Source organism: Thunnus maccoyii, chromosome 16 (assembly GCF_910596095.1).
Source record: "Thunnus maccoyii chromosome 16, fThuMac1.1, whole genome shotgun sequence".
Lineage (NCBI taxonomy): Eukaryota > Metazoa > Chordata > Actinopteri > Scombriformes > Scombridae > Thunnus > Thunnus maccoyii.
The window spans coordinates 28,922,263-28,941,095 of NC_056548.1; the positions used below are offsets into that span (position 1 = coordinate 28,922,263).

An 18,833-nucleotide genomic window follows, 5' to 3' on the forward strand; every position below is an offset into this window, starting at 1 on the left:
GGATTTCTGAGAAATTTCTCAGAACAGGAGGGTAACAGAGTAAATGAAGTAGAAATAAAAGCATGAATGACCTGTCCAAGAACTTAAAAAACCTCATGCACATTATTGAGTCAGACGTTCCATGGAATGCCCAGTTGTAATTGCATTGCATATTAATCAGATTTCAATTTATGATGATGTCTGCTGTACATCAAATTAATGGAAAACATTAGTGTGGCAGCACTTCAACGAAAAGAATGTTTTTGTGACTGTGTTTACCAAGGGTAGAGTTTTCATTCTCTATCTTCCTTTTGCCTCTCACTTTTCTTATTTCTATGATTGAAATAAAGATAAAACAAAACAAATTTCAGTTATTAAATTTCATAATAAGCAAAAATCAAATGCTAATGTTAACCTGATTAGAGGAGTCATTGGAAGCCATTTGGTAGGGTGCCTTGAAGACAAAAACGTGATTTTTTTTTGCTGTATAAAAAGACAACATAAATAACATAACTTACTCTGTAAGCTTTGTTGTAACAGAAAAAAGTTTCAAGACACCATACAGATAATCATTAAATCTTTGCTCAATTTCTTTGAGTAAATTGGTTGAAATGGTACACTGTCCAGAATTAATATTTTGAGTAACAAACACTCTTACCTCTGCTCTGTAAACACTGTGTGCTCCTTTACGGAGAGCAGCTGTGGTCAGCTTGGATTCATGTCAATGTTACAAAAGCTTCCAATGGTGACACATGTTTAGGTTGCAAGGAAAAAATGATCAAAACATACTTAGATTTTCTCAAACCACTCCAGAGACATAATCCACTTCTGATCTGCTGTGCTGGACTCTATGTATATATTCAAACAGTCATTGGCTAAATACATAATCTCATACACACTGAGCATGTGGATAGATATTAGAGATTACTTTGAGATTACAGAATTGTGTGTATTACAAACTGATGTCCAGTTTTGCGTGGGTATAGAAGTTTTTATGTTTTGATATCTTTTTGCTGACATGAAAAAAGTCCCTCTCCACTCAAAAATATGTTCTACTTTGCTTCTTGTACCCTCACTTGGATGTTGTTCTCTTCTCTGTACAGAATGATGTATGTGCAGACTTTGTTTTCACATTCATCGGCTGAAGGAGGAAAGTTTCTCTGTGTTCACCTTAAATCTCAGTTAAATACAAGCATGATTGTGACATCACAATTAGTTAGGAGCCAATCATGATGCAGTATGCAATTAACAAGCGTAATGTGGAAACTTGAAGGCTCCAGTGCACATACACTGAGAATGGACTTTTCAATGAAGCTGCCCTGGTTGAGTCCACTAAAAGATGCTTTTACTTTCACAAGTAGTTGAGAAGTTTCTCTGGGATCAGGCTCAGTCAGGGGAGCTAACTAATACAAAATAATATAGAGGACAGCTTTTGTTCTAAATTAAAGATGGCAAACAATTTTCTTTTGTACTTACAGAGTTTTTAAAAAAAATAAAGTTTCTGGTCTCAAACCCTTTCTGCAATAATCTGTCCTTTATTTGATCAACAGAAAGATTGCTGCAACTGATCATGAGCCAACGGATGCCCGCAAGTCATTTCCATGCTTCGATGAACCCAACAAGAAGGCTACTTACAAAATCTCCATCACGCATGATGCTAACTATAATGCTCTGTCCAACATGCCACCTGAGGTAGGACTTAAGTCAGAAATATAAGTTCTTCCACTCCTTTTTCTTCATGTCTCTGTACATTTGTAATGTCAGTAAGCTGATATTTTTTTTGCTGAAGTTGAAACATTTTCAGCTTGTACAGATGCATCATTGCCCAGTGAATGCTGCCCAGGACAAATTGACTTTTGCTAAATCCCTCCCCTGGTCTGTCAGGTTTTGGATTTGTCCGCATGCTCCTTAAGTGGTGTGCACGGAGCATTACCTAAGATAGTGCTAGATTTGCCAAACACATCAGTTAGTCCTCATCCCCAAATCCTTTCTCTTGCAATGGATCATGGATCATCAACTGGTGAGGTTGCTAATTTTTGCCTGAGTAGCTTTAACCACAGTATTTTAGAATTGCACCATATATGCCATCATGTTTAGCCTACATTTAAGACCATTAGACAGACTTCTATTAATCAGCTGGAAATATTAAAAAATCAGTTGGAGACAGAGTTTCCAACCAACCAAGTTTCCTATGAGTTAGTATTAAGCAGATAGCTAGCTACAGCTAATCAAATCTGCTAGTGACAACTGTCAATATTGCCAGTTTTTGTCTGTAAAAATGTCTGAAAAAGATCTATCACAGCTCAATAGCAGTGTTTTTTAGCTCTATTTTCTGCCCTTTTAATTTAATTTTAATTAAGTTCATTCTGGTAGTTTTGACTATTAAGTTTTTCATTCTAGAGAAAATCATACATCATCACTTTGCGAATAAAACTGTTCATAATCCTGTTGGACTCAGTATAGTTGCAGTAGGTGGAAGGAGCATAATTTCTAAAACTTTCCCATGGTTAAAGAAAAAAAACAAAACAAAGAAAGAGTAAGCTGGGCTTGTAGTGAATGCTTTGAATACTAAAAGCAGAGGAATCAATCTTGTGCCTCTGTTTTTGGACCAGGGGATCCACCCATCTCTACAGGCAGAGTGACAGCCACATTAACCCATTAGCCTTTTCCTCTCTCTAGGGAAACCCTCAACAACTGCTTGGCAATAAAGTGAGGACCTCCTTCCAGAAGTCCATTCCAATGAGTACCTATTTGGTATGTTTTGCTGTGCACCAGTTCAGCCATGTGGAAAGAACATCCGCCCGAGGAATTCCTGTGAGTTTACCACTATGTGTCACAATCAGTACCATTAATTTACAGCGAGAATTGTTGAAAAGATTTGAAATGAATATACTATAAGATTTATACTGTCAGACAAACAAACCCATACACACATACTTTTGAGTTTTGTCTTAATTTGTCTTTACAGTTGAGAATCTACGCCCAGCCAACTCAATTAGACACCGCAATCTATGCTGCCAACGTGACCAAGGTCATCTTTGATTACTTTGAGGAATACTTCAACATGTCATACTCCATCTCAAAACTGGGTACGTATAGAAATACTCTGTAGTAATCATCGTCAACCTCTTATCACTCCACATTAAACAGGGAAGTGGCTGACTCCCTCACCAAATCCTGTGATTTACATATTGCTATACTGTCACATACTATGTTAATCATTTCTGATTACACTACATGTAATTGATCTTTTTCTTTGTTCCACCTTTGTGATCATGGTGAGACCTACTTTGTTTAAGGGGTCACACTTTCCAAATAAGAATAACAAGTCTAAATGTCCCTGCTAGGGGCCCATAGAGGTTGCAGTATTATTCTCTTGGGAATATGTTCTCAAGTAAATTTTAATTGTGATCCTGTTCCTGAGAACAGCTGATCAATGGTATTAATAATAATTTAATACGTTCAGTAGATTTAAATAAACAGTAACACTAATACACACATAGTGTTCAGTCTAAACACTGCTACCTTTTCAAAGAGTAAAAGGCCTGTCTACTCTTAAACTGTTCCTGTAGGTCAAGCAACAGGTGTATAATCGCTGCAGGGGACTTGCCCCCTCAGATCAGTAACATTGACCATTATTGCTTTATTTTAATTTGCTGATGTCAATGCAATAAAAGTGAATATATCTGTGACTACTGACACAAGAGTGAGAATACAGGTGACCACTGAAACAAAAATGATTACAGCTGTGACTTCTAATTCAGACTAACTGCCTGATCAAGGTTATAAAAGAACTTGTGAACACAACAACTTTCTCAGTTTTGGCCTGGGTTGTGTCTAATGCAACATGGCTCCACGTGGTGAGGAATTGCCTGAACAGAAAGAAACCAGATTGTGAGACTTCATAAAGATGGGAGAGGGTAGAAGATCATCGACTACTGAACAGAAGCCAAAACACAGTTGCAGCAGTGGTTAGGAGGAACAGGAGTACCCATGCTACCAATAACAGAAGGCACAGTGGCTGTCCTCGGAAAATGACGGCACACACAATTCAGTAAAGGATTATCTGTGGAAACAGTGACTGTTCAGACAGTGTGAAGGACACTGCATGAAGTCAACCTCTACAGACGACATCCAAGAAGAAAACCATTGCTCACCAAATGACACAAAACTTCAAGGTAAAACTTTGCCAAAGACCATGAAAAGAAGCCTGATGAATACTGGCAGCACATTCTTTGGTCAGATGAAACCAAAATAAATTAGTTTGGATCAGATGGGGTCCAGCATGTTTGGCGTGGACCTGGCCAGGACTACCACAGTGACTATATAGTGCCGACAGTGAAACATGGAGGTGGGCAGGGGAGCCGGATTAATTTCAGAAGTGCGGGGGCCAAAAAGTGTGTGTGTGCGTGTGTGTGTGTGAAGGCCTTTTCATACTTTCCGCGTCAGCGGACAGCTGTGGACTTGCATACGGACCACGGACGCGGACACAGTTCCATTCATAGCTTACTTTTCGGGGGTCCGCGGACACAGACACATTCCACATGTGCGCACTAGTAAACAGGGTTACAGCATGATAACTTTTGAGAGTTGTAAGTATTACAAATTGTTGTGCAGCCTTTAAACACAGTAACCTGTTACTCCATGCTGGATCATATTTCATTGTTTCACCAGCACTTTAAACAACACGCCCACACCAACACAGCCTCTTGTATTGTTTTACTCAGGACTGTTTTCAGCAAGGGTGAAATCTTCACTTTTAGCCACTTAGAATAAAAATGTTCCACTCTGTCAAATTAAAATACCAGTTTTGATGAGCAGAAATATGCAGAGCTTGGCTAACACAATTCAGGACTGAAGTAGTGGCAGCCCACATGACCTACAGGACAGACCCAAAGCTTTGGCACTGCACTCACAGCAGCAGGGTTTCTGTGAATTACAGAAAACCTGCTGCGTCTTTTTACCGTAAATGTTGCAATATAGGGCAATTTGAAGGGATACAGTGATTTGCAACTTAAAAAGAATGTAGGAGGAGGGTAAAGTGGGGGGGGGCAATGGCACCTTGGCTCCCCTACTTCCAGCGCAAAAGGTGTAGGGGAAATGACATATATACATGGCAATGTGAATGCACATTTGCAAGCCCAAATACTGAATGAAAAGATGACTCCCAGTCTCAAGAAGCTTGGCAGTAGAGGAATTTTCTAACGTGACAATGATCCAAAACACACTGCAAAAATCACACAAGAGCTTTTAAATAAGAAAAAAGTGAAAACTTTGACTTGACCAGGTATTTCCCCTGACCTGAATCCAATAGAACACATTTAGAGTATTTTAGAAAGGAAAGTTGAGCAACCAAATCCCTCTAGCAAAGAGCAGCTGAAATAATCACCTTTGAAGAATGACAGAACATCTCCACAGATTTGGGCAAGACTGGTATCATCTCTGCCCAGAAGAATCAATCTGTTATCAGAAATAAAGGCGGGTAATCAAGCATACTAAATATTGACAAATAAAAGAATGCGTCTCACTAATGAAGGGTCTGCTGACTTTTGTTGCAGTTCATTCTTAAATATGGACCTTTCATTATAGTTTTATTAGTCAAAGCTGTTTAATTCTTCTTGGGTTTTGTCTAAAAACAAATAAAATTGTATTTAATAGACAGGATTTGTAATTACTTAACATTTTAGTGATATTGACCAGGGGTGTACTCAGTTTTGTTATATACTGTAGAAATTCTCTAGGAACCATTAATATCCATTCCAACTTTCATGGCCACTATTTTGTATGATATAATCTTACAGTCAGTCACTATCTCCCTGTTTGAATGACTAAAGCAGTAATGCAATAAAACATCTGATAAGCAGTTACTCTAATGCACTCTCTGTGTTGTTTTGATCCAGATAAGATAGCCATCCCTGACTTTGGTACTGGTGCAATGGAGAACTGGGGCCTCATCACCTACAGGGAGACCAACCTGCTGTATGATGAGAAGCAGTCATCCTCCTACAACAAGCAGCGAGTGGCCAGTGTTATCGCCCATGAGCTGGTTCACCAGGTACTACACCACCACCAAAAGCCATTTATGCCCATCTATATCGAATAAGCTTTTACAATATACTGTACATCTTTAAGTAATAAATCACAGATTTGTTTTATCTCAGAATATCAGAGACATAAAATTACCTCATTCAGAGGTGAAAAAGATCAGCTCATTTACAGGTCATTAAAATCCAGATAAACTTCTAAAGTTTATGAAGATCTGAAGAAGGGGCAGTAGAATGTCAGAAGCATTGCCAACATAAATTACATTGTCATCACATTACTCTCCGGAATATCAGCTATCTTACTGTGATAAGAGACCTTGAGGCAGTCAATAAAGTTTTATGTCAAAGTTACAGGAATGAGGCATCACATATAGCTGCAAGCTTTTATGAGGCTCTCTTTGCACAAGTACTGAACAATAAACTTTTACAGTGTAGAAGAAATACTGTACACACATACAGTATGCTAAATGGGATTATCAAAGTGGGCTGCTGCTGCGTCAGGGCACGAGACACTCAAAGGTCCCAGAGTAGGCCCCACGTTTGTGGTAATACGATTCATCTTCATTAATCTTCATGAAATAATTTAATTCATCTACAGCAGGGTGTTTAAAAGTGCTAATTTGTTTGATAATACACACAATATGAGATGAAATGACGAGGACTTGCAGTTCTACTTTATTTTGAGGCTCTGTCTTGTAGAGGAGGTCTGAGTCAATATATAGTTTTAATACCTTTATTACCATAAGTTAAACAAAAATCCAGAATTAAAAAAGTATTAATTATGACTGGTAGCCGGGGCAACATGTACAGGCCTGTTGCACTGAGGAGTAGTGGAATCACCTGTACTGTAGTAGATCACATAATGAATTCAACTGAATGTCCATTTCCACAACATACTGTTTTCATTCATTTAAATCATTTCTGTTCTGATGTTTGAATGCCATTAATCAAACTCATCACTCTATTTCAAATTAAAAGCTTTCTCCAGGACACCATGCTTTATTCACTTTATTTGCTTTCTTGTCTTTATCTGGTTAGATGAGGTTGTTCCAGTTTTGAGTTACTAATAATATAAATATTGTTCAATGTTTTTTTTCTAAACTTTTTTTTTACAGTGTTTTTTTTTTAAATAAAAAATCGTAAAATAAAAAGATAATGATCATGTTGTATACTTAGTAAATATGGTGTTTAATACTGTAAGTCTCATGATTAATCAATGGACTGTATGGAAAACAACCTCAGACACAACCAGGAAGAAGGCAAGAGAGCTGAAAATGTGTGGTGATTAAAGCATGGTGCAGAGCTGTGTGACATGATTTGTTGAACTTACATTGAAGCTCACAGTGGTATACACCTCACTGTGTGCGATTTTCAATATCAAACGTAGCATAAAAAAGCCCACCAGGAATGAAAGTGATTATACCTTTTAAACTGTAATGTAAAACATCTGTACAGGAAGGGTTGAGTTTTATTGCCATAGCTTAACAGTGATCCAGAAAATCAGTAAATGATTTATGAATAAAAACAGTATTACTGTCAGAGGAGAGACATTGATGTTGCATTGATGTACTGTGGAAAATGTAAATGCTTGAATGACGCATATTGCTAGTTAGACTTCTCTAAATTAGAAATTCTAATTTGGTTTCTCATTAGAATTTCCACAAAATAATGTACCCACAGCAAACATGAGGTAGTAGTATTCCAGTATAACAGTACTAACTGGCCTCTGGGGCTTTTGTCAAAATAAAAAGAAGGTACCACTCACTTATTGTCCGCAGTGTGCACTGCAGCCAATGACAACATTTTTTAATGTTTAGTGCCAACACTTTGAAAAAATATATTTATATCTGCAATATCTGTGCATGGTTAAGTTTAGGGAAAGACTGTCCATTCAAAACCCCAATCTTCACATCTACACTGTCTGCTTTGCCACACAAAGGGCATGCTGCTTCCTGCATTCACACTAAACGTTGGCACTGGAGGTAAACTGTCCAATATGAATGTTATTGCTAGGAATACAGGGCTGGATGGCAACAGGATAAATGCATAAAGCACAAGCAGAGATGTAAGAATGGGGAGTCAGAAGTGGTCCATATCAAATTTTTGTTTGCCCTTTACAAATCTCTATGTACTCCCTTTCCTTTGTTTGGCTCCTAGAAACTCATGGTAAATGTCTTTTTGCAGTGGTTTGGGAACATTGTGACTATGGATTGGTGGGATGACCTCTGGCTTAATGAGGGCTTTGCCAGTTTCTTTGAGTACATCGGTGTGGAGAAAGCTGAGCCCAACTGGGGCATGGTGAGTTCTCAAAGCTGCACTACACTATTAGTCACAATGACAGAAGACTGGTCACTTTGAGGACTTTAGTACCCTGAAACTTGTATTGTCTCCTCTTGTGGTGTGCAGCGAGACATCATGATAATCAGTGATGTGCTTCCTGTCATGGTGGATGACGCTCTCCTCTCCTCTCACCCAATAATTGTGAATGTGTCGACCCCAGCAGAGATCACCTCTGTGTTTGATGCCATATCATACAACAAGGTATGACCACTGGAAAACCCTTCATTGCATCATTGCAAATGAATACAGTAAAATGTTTGATCCTGTACTTAACCCAAATCTTAAAATTTTGCCTCCATGGAGACAATGACATGTCAATTACATTATCAACATAAAACAGCCAAAAAGTATCAAGCATCATGCAACAGAAAACAATGAATATACTTCAACATTTTCCAGGGAGCGTCCATTCTCAGGATGCTGGAGGACTGGATGGGTAAAGACGTGTTCAGAGACGGCTGTAGAGTAAGTCAGAGTCAATCCTTCTTATCCAAGATAATAAGCTGTCTAAGTGAAGTATGAATCTCAACATGGATCTTATTTACAAGATGTTTTGAAAATTTGGATCTAAAAGTGAATCTTTTTCCTAAATGTTCTATCAATAAAGCTTCAATGTCTCCAGCAGCTGACTGATAAAAGCCTGTCTTTCTTCTTCCAACAGAAATATTTAAAAGACTACCACTTTAAGAATGCCAAAACTGACAACTTCTGGGCATCTCTGGCTAGTGTATGTTTGAGCTTACATCCATTCAAAGCCTGACTGAAAACCACTTTATTAAGATGAACTGTTTTGTGTTTTGTTTTCTGATCTTTACCCATATTCTTCTCTCTCTGCTCAGGTGAGTGGGTTGCCAGTTGCAGAGGTTATGGACACATGGACCAAACAGATGGGTTATCCTCTTCTGAACCTGTCTGTCTCAGAGGGGACTGCCAAACTGAGCCAAAAGCGCTTCCTCCTCGATCCCAAAGCTGATGCCAGCCAGCCTCCTTCAGCTCTTGGGTCAGGGATACAAAGGAGATTAAAAACCCTCTTTCACTGGTTAAATTCTCAGAGCTTTCTGAAGTGGATAAAGATGGCATTGCCATAGTTTGGCTTAATTAAACAATCCAAAAAGTCCAAGGCCTGCCAAATACTGTACTTAGCAGCTTTGGACGTGGTTGCTTATTATTTTGATCTCAAGAATACAACCTTGTTATCAGGGCCCTTATCAAACCTATCTTCTCTGAGTGGGAGCAATGACACATTTATGAAGTGACTTTTTCCTACTTACAGCAAAGTGTAAAAGTAACTTTTAAGAGCAACTCGCAAGTGATCACATGATTAATCACATGAGGGAACAGCCAATCAGAGATATAAACTGACCCTACATCTGTCATATTGTACATTCTTTTAAAAGCTCCTCACAGATTGGTCAGTGGTATGTTATTCTATAAGAACATGTATAACTAGACTTTGTTTAAAAGTTAATTTTATTTGTGTGTAATCGTTAAATCTCCATGAATAATAAACATGCGACATGAACATCAATCTAATATAATTATAATAGATAAATATATAAATAGGGATGAAATAACAACAAGTTATCTTTGGGATGTTCTGCTGTTGGTAAACGAGGTGCATCACAGATATCATATAATAAGGAGAATTTAGTTCCACACTGACAACTGCAGACAATGAAGATGTTTAGAAAGTGGATAATAATCAAATCAATGCTGATTTATTCTTGTTGTCTGTTTGATCAAATCGATAGACATAAGAAAACAATAAAAAGTGGTGTAACATCCTATCAAATGTTCAAATACAAATAATAATAGACTGAAGTAAATTCTTTAACAACTCAATTCTACTGGAAAAATAAAAAACCAAGAATCTCACTTTCAACCTTACAGAGCACAAAACCACAGGGCGGCCTAGAAGCACTAAACTTCCTTTATTACTTCTTATCAAATCGACTACAATATTTATTCAAAGTGACTCCATTCTTAATGATGCTGCAATCAGACAGAGAACAGAGTTTCTGTACTGCAGTCATCCAGGATCTACTCTGAACCAACTCAACACACCTCTGCAGCATTTTACACTCAGAACTAGTTTGATAATAGTTTTTAATCTGATGTTTGTGAGTAAAAGTGAAGGATTTATATTTTTATCTTTCACTGAAGTCCTAAATTTTACTTTTAGAGGTGTGATAAATACAAGCCCAGATATTTTGAAAAAAAAAAAAAATTATATATAAGTGAGAATTTGTTTCTCAACGATGGCCTAAAAAGATTTCATGTTATATTTTCTAGGTTTTGTATGATAGTGCATTAATAACAATAATACATTTGTTTTTGTTACAGCTACAGCTGGACCATCCCAGTCAGATGGCACTCTGTGAAAAGCAACCAGAATATATTGACTATGTTTGACAAGAGCGACAAAGGTAGTATGCTCAACTTCAGAAGTGTGTAATCATCTTCAAAACATTCAAAATAATCAAAAATATTTATTCAAAGATAAAAGAAGAAAAGTAAGAATGAAATTAATATAAATAAGATATTAACAAGTATTTCCTTGTTAGTTTTACATTTTATTTTCATTGTTTTCATCTCATTTGTTTTCCAGTTAATATAGTCAGAAGGTTTAAATTGTATAGGAAAAACTGATTTAAACAAGCTTTCCATTGTCACTCACACACTTACAGAATCATAATGATCTGTGCTGTTTTTCAGAGCTTATTATCAAAAACTACTCACCTTCTGTGGATGGCCTGCTGAAGATCAACCATGATCACATTGGATTCTATAGAGTCAACCATGATGGCCACCAGTGGGATGCTATCAGCCAACAGTTTCAAAACAACCACTCGGTAGGGCTGTGTGATATGATGATATATATCGTGTGATGATAGAAAAACGTCTATTGTTTCATATTATACTCAATATTTTTTGTCATTTGGAGTCTGTCCATCTTTTGCTTGGATTACATTATAGAATTACTCTTCTTGGCTTTTTACTCGTGAAGCTTTTATTGCACTTACTCTCCAACTCTCCACCGCTGTCTGTCTGTCCTCCGCTTTGCTGAGCTCCGTGTGTGGAGCATGGATGTATTATAAGAGCTGGATACTGGACTAAAAAGGCGCCCATTCAGTCCGACTTTACATTGTGATCGCTTTTCTCGGCTCGAGGAAAGTTTTACAAACATAAAACCTTCATGGATTAAAAGTTCATAATAGAAAGAATCATAATTGACGTTTGCAGCTCGAGGCGTCCTGTCAACAGTTTTACAGGCGTCTCTTTAACAATGGTGGTCTATGGGGAAAATTTTTTGGGCCGCAGGGGGATTTTTTGCTGCAATACTGTGAGTGGCCACTGGGAAAAATTGGCTGAGTGGCAGCATCCTATCCAGCTCTTATTATACATCCATGGTGTGGTGGGGCTGAGGCCCTGTCCGCAGTGAAGCACATAGAGAAGGAGAGTAGCGTGACCATAAATGACAGCTAAATGCAGAACAGGCTATGTTTATTTATGTTATTTACCTCATTTATGTGCACTTGTTTCATTTCAGTTTCAGTTTTTCTGTCATTTATGGTCGCGCTACTCTCCTCTGCTTTCTATGGTTCATCGCAAGCTGAGCTGAACCCTCCGTGTGTGGAGCATAGACTGTAAAAAATAATAAAAACGTAGCCACTGAGACATCACTCATTGGTTTGTGGACCCTCATTTTGAAACGAGTTTGCATTATGACCATCGCCACCTTGAATTTTTGGAGCCAGAAGTGACCATATTTGGAAGAGAGGCTGGAGCTGACCCTAAAACTAGCTGCTAGCTTGGTTAGCACAGTGCATTTACAGTATATGGTTAACTGTGTTGATGCTAATGCTAATGCTAATTTTTGCTAGCAAAAAACAAGATTAAAACCATTAAAACAAAATGCACTTACTGGAAAAAACTGAACATCTGACTCCTTAGATGGTCTTTTAGTACAACCAAATGCTAAACAAGACTTTTTTAGTCGACCAAAATGTTATAATTAACTTATGAACTGAAAACACTTAAATAGAGACGGCTACACCCACACCTAAACTCTGTGAATCTGGGGTTACGTCATGGTTATGCTACCTAACCAGCGCCACGGTAGTGACTTGCCTGTAATGGCACCCACCTGTCACTCGAAGCGGCCATACCCTTAATTATGTATAACTTGAAGCCTTAATAAAATTTAATATGTAAATTATATAAAAATTCACCCCACAGTTGTCATGAATGAGGAAATTAACTATAGGGACCACAACTGTTTTTTGTACCAGGCTGTAAACATGTTTATTCATACTGTACAGTTGGGCATTTTAACATGGGGGTTTATGGGGAGTGACTGGCTTTTCAGAGGAGAGACAGTAAAGCAGGTGAAGTACGTGAGTTGACAACAACTACACTCATTATGTTACTGTAAGTGCAATAAAATCTTTGCGAGTAAAACGCCAAGAAATAGTAATTTCATTTTTAATTCGCACCAAAGATGGACAGACAACGGTCAGTGATTTTCAGCTGGGCTGAATACCATCACATGACAGGAGTATTATGAATTTTGAGAATTAAGTTGTAATGCTATGAGACTGAAGTAATTACAAGAAGAAAGTCATAATTTTAGTTTGAAAAAATTGCATAAAATACATTTTGTTGTTGTATGTAATATATTTATTATAATAACTGATATTATATGATATTGTAACTGTTGTATTTGTATTCAATGAATATCCAGTGACCCTAATTCTCTGTCATACCCTCAATACTGGCATACTGCAAGACCTCTTTGTTCCCAAAACATTTTCCTTATATTCCATATATTTTAAATACTTTTGCCTACATTTAACCAATTTTCGATTTAAAACTGCCAGATATACACATTATTTAAAATAAGTCAAAAGGTTTGGATCTTAGTCTTCTATACGATGCTTTGTACCTACAATGCTAATATCTTAGCATTGAAGCATTTGACTGTAGTTCATCATCATGGACTCACTTGCAGTGAGATTTACCAACAGGAAAATCTTCAGAGAACTGACTGTTGTTTTAATCTGCAGTTTGACACAGTTTTCTTGCTTAAACAGGAGTTTGATGCAGCTGATCGCACAAGCTACATTGATGATGTTTTTGCTCTTGCAAGGTAAGATTTCAACCAACACTACACTGTACAAATATTCACGTCAAGAATCATATACACTGACTTTGAATTCTGTTTCATTTCACTGTTCAGGGCAGACATCATAGATTATGGCAATGCCTTCAACCTTACCAAGTATCTAACAAATGAGACTGAGTACATAGTCTGGGACCGTGTGGCCTCTTCTATCGCCTATGTTCGGGACATGCTGTCAAACAATGCTGAACTCTACCCAAAGTTTCAGGTGAGCGAGCTGCTAAGCTTTCTATGTGCTGATGTATCAAATTTCAAACAGAAAAACCCCTTCATACATATGTTTATCTGTCACAAATTAATTAGAATTGTCAACCAACCACCTCAGCAAAATTAATTTAATTAATAATTAATTTTCTTTTCATAATGTTGTATGTACTTTATTGATGAATTACCTCGTCATTAGGGAACCTCCTTTTTGGTTAGGATTTGTTAGTGCCAGGAGGGAGCACTAACCCTTGTTCAATTTAATCAATGAATCAGTCTCATAATCGTGAGTTCTTGTCCCAAACAGTGACCTCTGTTTACTGCAGCTCAAAGAAACAACCAAACACTTTTAGGATAAATGAAGACATTTATTAATAGCTAAACGTCTTGAGGATACATGATAAAGCATAGATAATATAAAATATACAGATAATGGAAAATAATAAATAAAAAGAAAGTAAAATAAATAAATAAATAAAGAAGGCCAAAGAATGATAAAAAATTAATAAAGAAAATTATTCAGCAAGAGTGGCTCGAAGTGCGTGACTCGAGGCTTAACGTGATGTACTGGGGAATGCTAAAGGGAAAGCTAATTCAACTTCTCTAAATAAATTCTTGAATTTTAACGTTATTCGACATCAACCCTTGATCACAAAGCCATGTTATGCCCTACTGTTGAGGTGTGTCGTCGTGGTAGAGGTGTCATCTCGGCAGGTCCAGCGTTGTTTGACACAGCATCACCAGCGGTGTATCAGCTGTGGGCTGTGGTGCATCTTAGTGGATGCAGAGGCGTTGAATGTCGGTAAAGAATCAAGCCGTTTCAGGCTGCTCTGGCAGAGTCTTCAGGCCGGCTTCACTCCTGGGTTGCAGTCTTGCTCTCAGAGAGCAGTTTCAAGCGTTCTTCTTTTTCTTCTTCTTCTTCTTCTTCTTCTTCTTCTTCTTCTTCTCCTTCTCCTTCTCCTCATAAATAAACAAAACAAAACAAAACAAATTAACTAGTTGCAATAAAAGGTTAAACACGGATATATTTGGTTGAAAAACAAATAGAAGAGACGTCTTAAGAGTTTTCTTGAGTTCTTGGAGGCCAGCTCAAAGAGGAATCTCTTTGAGGCTGTTTTTATACGTTAGAATGAACGAGGGAGGAGTTTGGGTGTGTTCTAAACGGTTTCGCGCTGAATTATTGATGAATATTCAATTTCCTTGTAAACACATTCTTTTCATAATGTCCGAGCATTCATGATATTTCTGATTAATAACGGTCCTGTCAGATCGTATCATATTTGTGAAACCATTCAAAAACAGTTAAGCAATTTACATGATTCATGATAAGTCAGTTCTTCTAATAACAAACATTAACCTTCATATTAACACTTCACGATGTTTAAGCATACGACCTTCATTAGGTCAACTTTCTCAAACTATTTACACAACTTAAACCATCTACTGAAATAAAGTTTAATACTTCAGTGAAAGGAAATAAAGTTAGGCAACACTTACTTTTACAATTACTTTCAGAAACATATTTAAATATAAGTTGACATAGCTTACTTCATAATATAAAAGCATTCAACGTGAGTATTGTTTAACAATAAATGACACCCTTAAACTCTAACCTTAAACCCTTAAACTATAACTTTAAACTCAAATCCTTCAAATATTATCTTTACATTCCTATTATTTTAGAAACTTCATTCTTTCAACCAAACTACTTATCTAATTTAACTACTAAAATATGATTGTCTATGAGGTTAATAGATCACAAGTTAAACACTTAAAATACAAATACATGGTTATCAAACATTCATTAACTCTTCACATAAGGGAATTTAACTCTGTACAAGATGCATGCATCAGCGTTGTGTTACAATTGCTACAATGGCATCTACCAAAGAGTATACACCTACAAGATAATACATCGACGTTGTGGTTGTTCAACAGAAACCGTAATACATTGACTTTTATTCAGCTTTAAGCCACATTTTTATGATAAACTTTTTAGATCTTGGTCGTTCTTAACTATACCTTTTAACCAGATTAAGGATTTTAGTCATCAGATGTCTGGATCTTAAGTTATCAGAGAAACAAGCTGAACAAATGTTAGCAGCAGCTTGGCTAGCAGCCCCTCCCGGAAGTCCAGTGCTTGTCGAAAATTGTAGGAAAAACATTGATTTGTTACGTGAAACAGCTTTATTCAGTATTTTTATTGTTTTTTTAATCCATGTGTACGTTTGTTCCGGAGAGGAGGAGACCTCTGCAGATAATTCGGCTCCCTGTAAAAACATCCTGAATGATGAACAAAGGAGTAATCCTACTAGAAGCACAAGTAACATTGCTGGCTTGAATGTTTATGATAAAGTGGATCTATAATTAATGTTTGATATTAAGTGAAATTGAGTGTTCTAGAGGAATCATTACATAATCTGGCTTCAATTCACCACCTCACCATCTGCTTCGCCGATTTCCCCTGTCTCCAATATGTTCGTATGCATAGGTCAGAGTTTTCATACAGGTGTGCACATTCTCTCATCAAGTTTGTTTTTGCCTCCAGGGTTAAGCAAAAAAAAAAAACTGTCTGTGGAATTATTTCCAAAAATGAGAGCAAGCCAGAAAATATTTCCAGCTGCAAATAGAATCATTGGGCTATGTCATAGTTGATCAAAAGCACATCAGTTGTAAATGCATATTGTAGATTGCAGACTGTGTAATTGGACAGTACAAACTTGACAACCTGGGTCAGTAAAGTTTCATACAGTTTCCATGTGTTAATTAAGAACCCTGCTTTTGTTTCTTCTCTCTAGACACTGTTTCGTTACCACGTTAAAGCAATTTCAACTCAACTTGGGTGGAAAGATGAAGGAGAACAGACACAGAGGTACAGCAGGGACAAACACAATATACTGTAATCTAATCATCAGATTTTCATGTTTCAGAAAACACATCAAATCTTTCCTTAGTCTCCTTTTCAACATACAGTCAACATGTGTTCACAACATGTCAGTGAACTTGACAACAGTAACAATATTACTGCTCTTAAACAAAGTCTTCCTCATTCTTTTATGCTAACTTACGTATTAACTTAACACCTGATGCAGAGAAGTGGTCCATGATCCTGTCATGTGACTATTGGATGTGTTTGTCAGGTTACTGAGGGAGACTGTGCTCAGCATTGCCTGTCAGATGGGAGATAAGGAGGCCCTGAATGAAGCCTCTCGCATTTTTGACCAGTGGATCAATGGAAGGTACAGAACATAAAACCCAACTCAAACTAAACATGTTGGTGAATAATTTGAACCAATACAATAACATTATGTAGGTTTATAATGTGTTTAATGAGCTGATATTTGTGCTGTAAAGTGATAACTGTTATATCATAATCAATCAGTCCTTATCACACACTTAATTGCTTATTCAATTTTCATTATATGCAATTACTGTTAAAGCTATCCAAACTCACAAATAACATTTTCATTCTGTAAAGTAAAATTAAAAAAATATACAAGAAAAGCATGAGCAGAAAACAAACAAATTCAACATTAGAACCTTCATGAAGGTGGGTTTTATTGCAGGGCTGTTAGATTAGACTTTATTCATATATTTTTATCATGTAAGAGAGCTTATGTGTTTCACAGTAGATTATGCCAGTGGCTGGAGTAGGTCCAGGAGCTCTGCATGTAATGTAACTGGTAGCGTCACATTAAAATGTCTTGATCTTTTGGTCTCCAGAGACGTAGAGGTGAACCTAAGGCTACTGGTTTATCGATATGGCATGAAGAACTCAGGCACAAAGGCAAAATGGGACATAATGTTCCAGAGGTACAAAGACACTTCTCTGGCTCAAGAAAAGGACAAGTTGCTGTATGGACTGGCATCTGTGGAGAATGTGGAACTTCTGCACAGGTAATCTAAAAATCTTATCTTTACAGAATGGTTGAGTTTATAACCCAACAAATGTTTTATTACATCATTTTGGCTGTGATGAGATCACACATTTGGTTAGACTTGTACCGGGGTTGTAGTAAAGTGAAGCCATGATGTAATTATTTTTCTGGTGTACTGCAGCAATATGTGTCTTTGCTCAGTAACCACACCTCAAACACATATCTGTGTATTATTTGGCTTCACTCGGCTTAATCGCCCAGACTTCCTCTAGGGAGAGATCTACAAATGAATGTCTTCTTAGTTTGGGCTGGGTGTTGGTGTGGTAAAGAGTTGCAGCCATCATCAGGAGTCCTGTTTTTTTTTTTTAATGGAAAGACTGCTCCCATGTTGCTACTTAGAAGACACTTTTGGACTTTTCACTCTTAAAGGAACAGTCTCATATTTTGGGAAATACACTTTCCATCTCAGCCAGAGTCAGAAAAGGTCAAATTCAATTCAATAGAAAGAGATGAAACTGATATCTCATACATAAAGACATACAAATTTAGCATGCAGGTTCATTCTTGATAACCTTGGGCACACATATCTGTGATAAAATATTCACTCACTAGCTTTTTCTGGAGCTTTTGACCATATCACCTCAGCACATGGATCCTATGATATATGGAACTTCTACATCCTGATGATCTTTCCCTAATATACAATCACCTGTAATCATAAGACTAAAGTTCTGTGTTTGAGTCCCACATAAGTCTGTGAGATATGGTTGACAGCTCCACAAAAATGCAGAAAGTAAACCTTGAGTTTATATTATGTTATTACAGTGAGTTTACATTTAAGCAAGAGGAGAGGAGGTAGAGCACCTTGGAATTTAATAGAACCACTGTTTGTTTTTGTCTGGTAAGATGACTGCAATTTTTTAAAATCTTGCCTTGTGAAGTTTAAAAATCATAATGAGGAGTAGAGATGTTGAGGGAATAAACGTTTTTCTGTCCAACAGGCTGCTAGAGGCAACTAAAGATGAGAATGTGGTGAGGAGTCAGGATCTGTTCACTGTGGTGAGATATGTGTCCCTCAACCCACTGGGCCAGAGCATGGCCTGGGACTGGACCACACTCAATTGGGACTACCTGGTCAACAGGTCAGTGCATCAAGGTCTTTGAATTGACAGGGAGACTCAACAGGACTAGAAAAGGCTGACTCAG

General features: G+C 37.3%; 1 protein-coding gene and 1 long non-coding RNA gene across 2 annotated transcripts in view; one reads left to right on the forward strand and one right to left on the reverse strand.

Moving 5' to 3' along the window:
• Positions 1-18,833, forward strand: part of LOC121913922 (glutamyl aminopeptidase) — a 30,827-nt gene that overhangs the window by 2,286 nt on the left and 9,708 nt on the right. The window contains exons 2-18 of the mRNA XM_042436761.1: positions 1,530-1,671; positions 2,659-2,793; positions 2,948-3,068; positions 5,880-6,034; positions 8,208-8,321; positions 8,430-8,564; positions 8,763-8,828; positions 9,025-9,090; positions 9,203-9,363; positions 10,707-10,789; positions 11,079-11,215; positions 13,457-13,512; positions 13,603-13,753; positions 16,548-16,621; positions 16,890-16,988; positions 17,473-17,646; positions 18,629-18,769. Coding sequence (XP_042292695.1) covers positions 1,530-1,671; positions 2,659-2,793; positions 2,948-3,068; positions 5,880-6,034; positions 8,208-8,321; positions 8,430-8,564; positions 8,763-8,828; positions 9,025-9,090; positions 9,203-9,363; positions 10,707-10,789; positions 11,079-11,215; positions 13,457-13,512; positions 13,603-13,753; positions 16,548-16,621; positions 16,890-16,988; positions 17,473-17,646; positions 18,629-18,769 — 2,010 coding nt within the window. The remainder of the gene's footprint in view (positions 1-1,529; positions 1,672-2,658; positions 2,794-2,947; positions 3,069-5,879; positions 6,035-8,207; positions 8,322-8,429; positions 8,565-8,762; positions 8,829-9,024; positions 9,091-9,202; positions 9,364-10,706; positions 10,790-11,078; positions 11,216-13,456; positions 13,513-13,602; positions 13,754-16,547; positions 16,622-16,889; positions 16,989-17,472; positions 17,647-18,628; positions 18,770-18,833) is intronic.
• LOC121913923 lies at positions 9,288-11,512 on the reverse strand. Its single transcript, XR_006100402.1, has 3 exons — positions 11,387-11,512; positions 11,103-11,221; positions 9,288-9,358 (listed from the first exon to the last, which is right to left on the reverse strand). It is a non-coding gene; the product is annotated as an uncharacterized LOC121913923 (long non-coding RNA).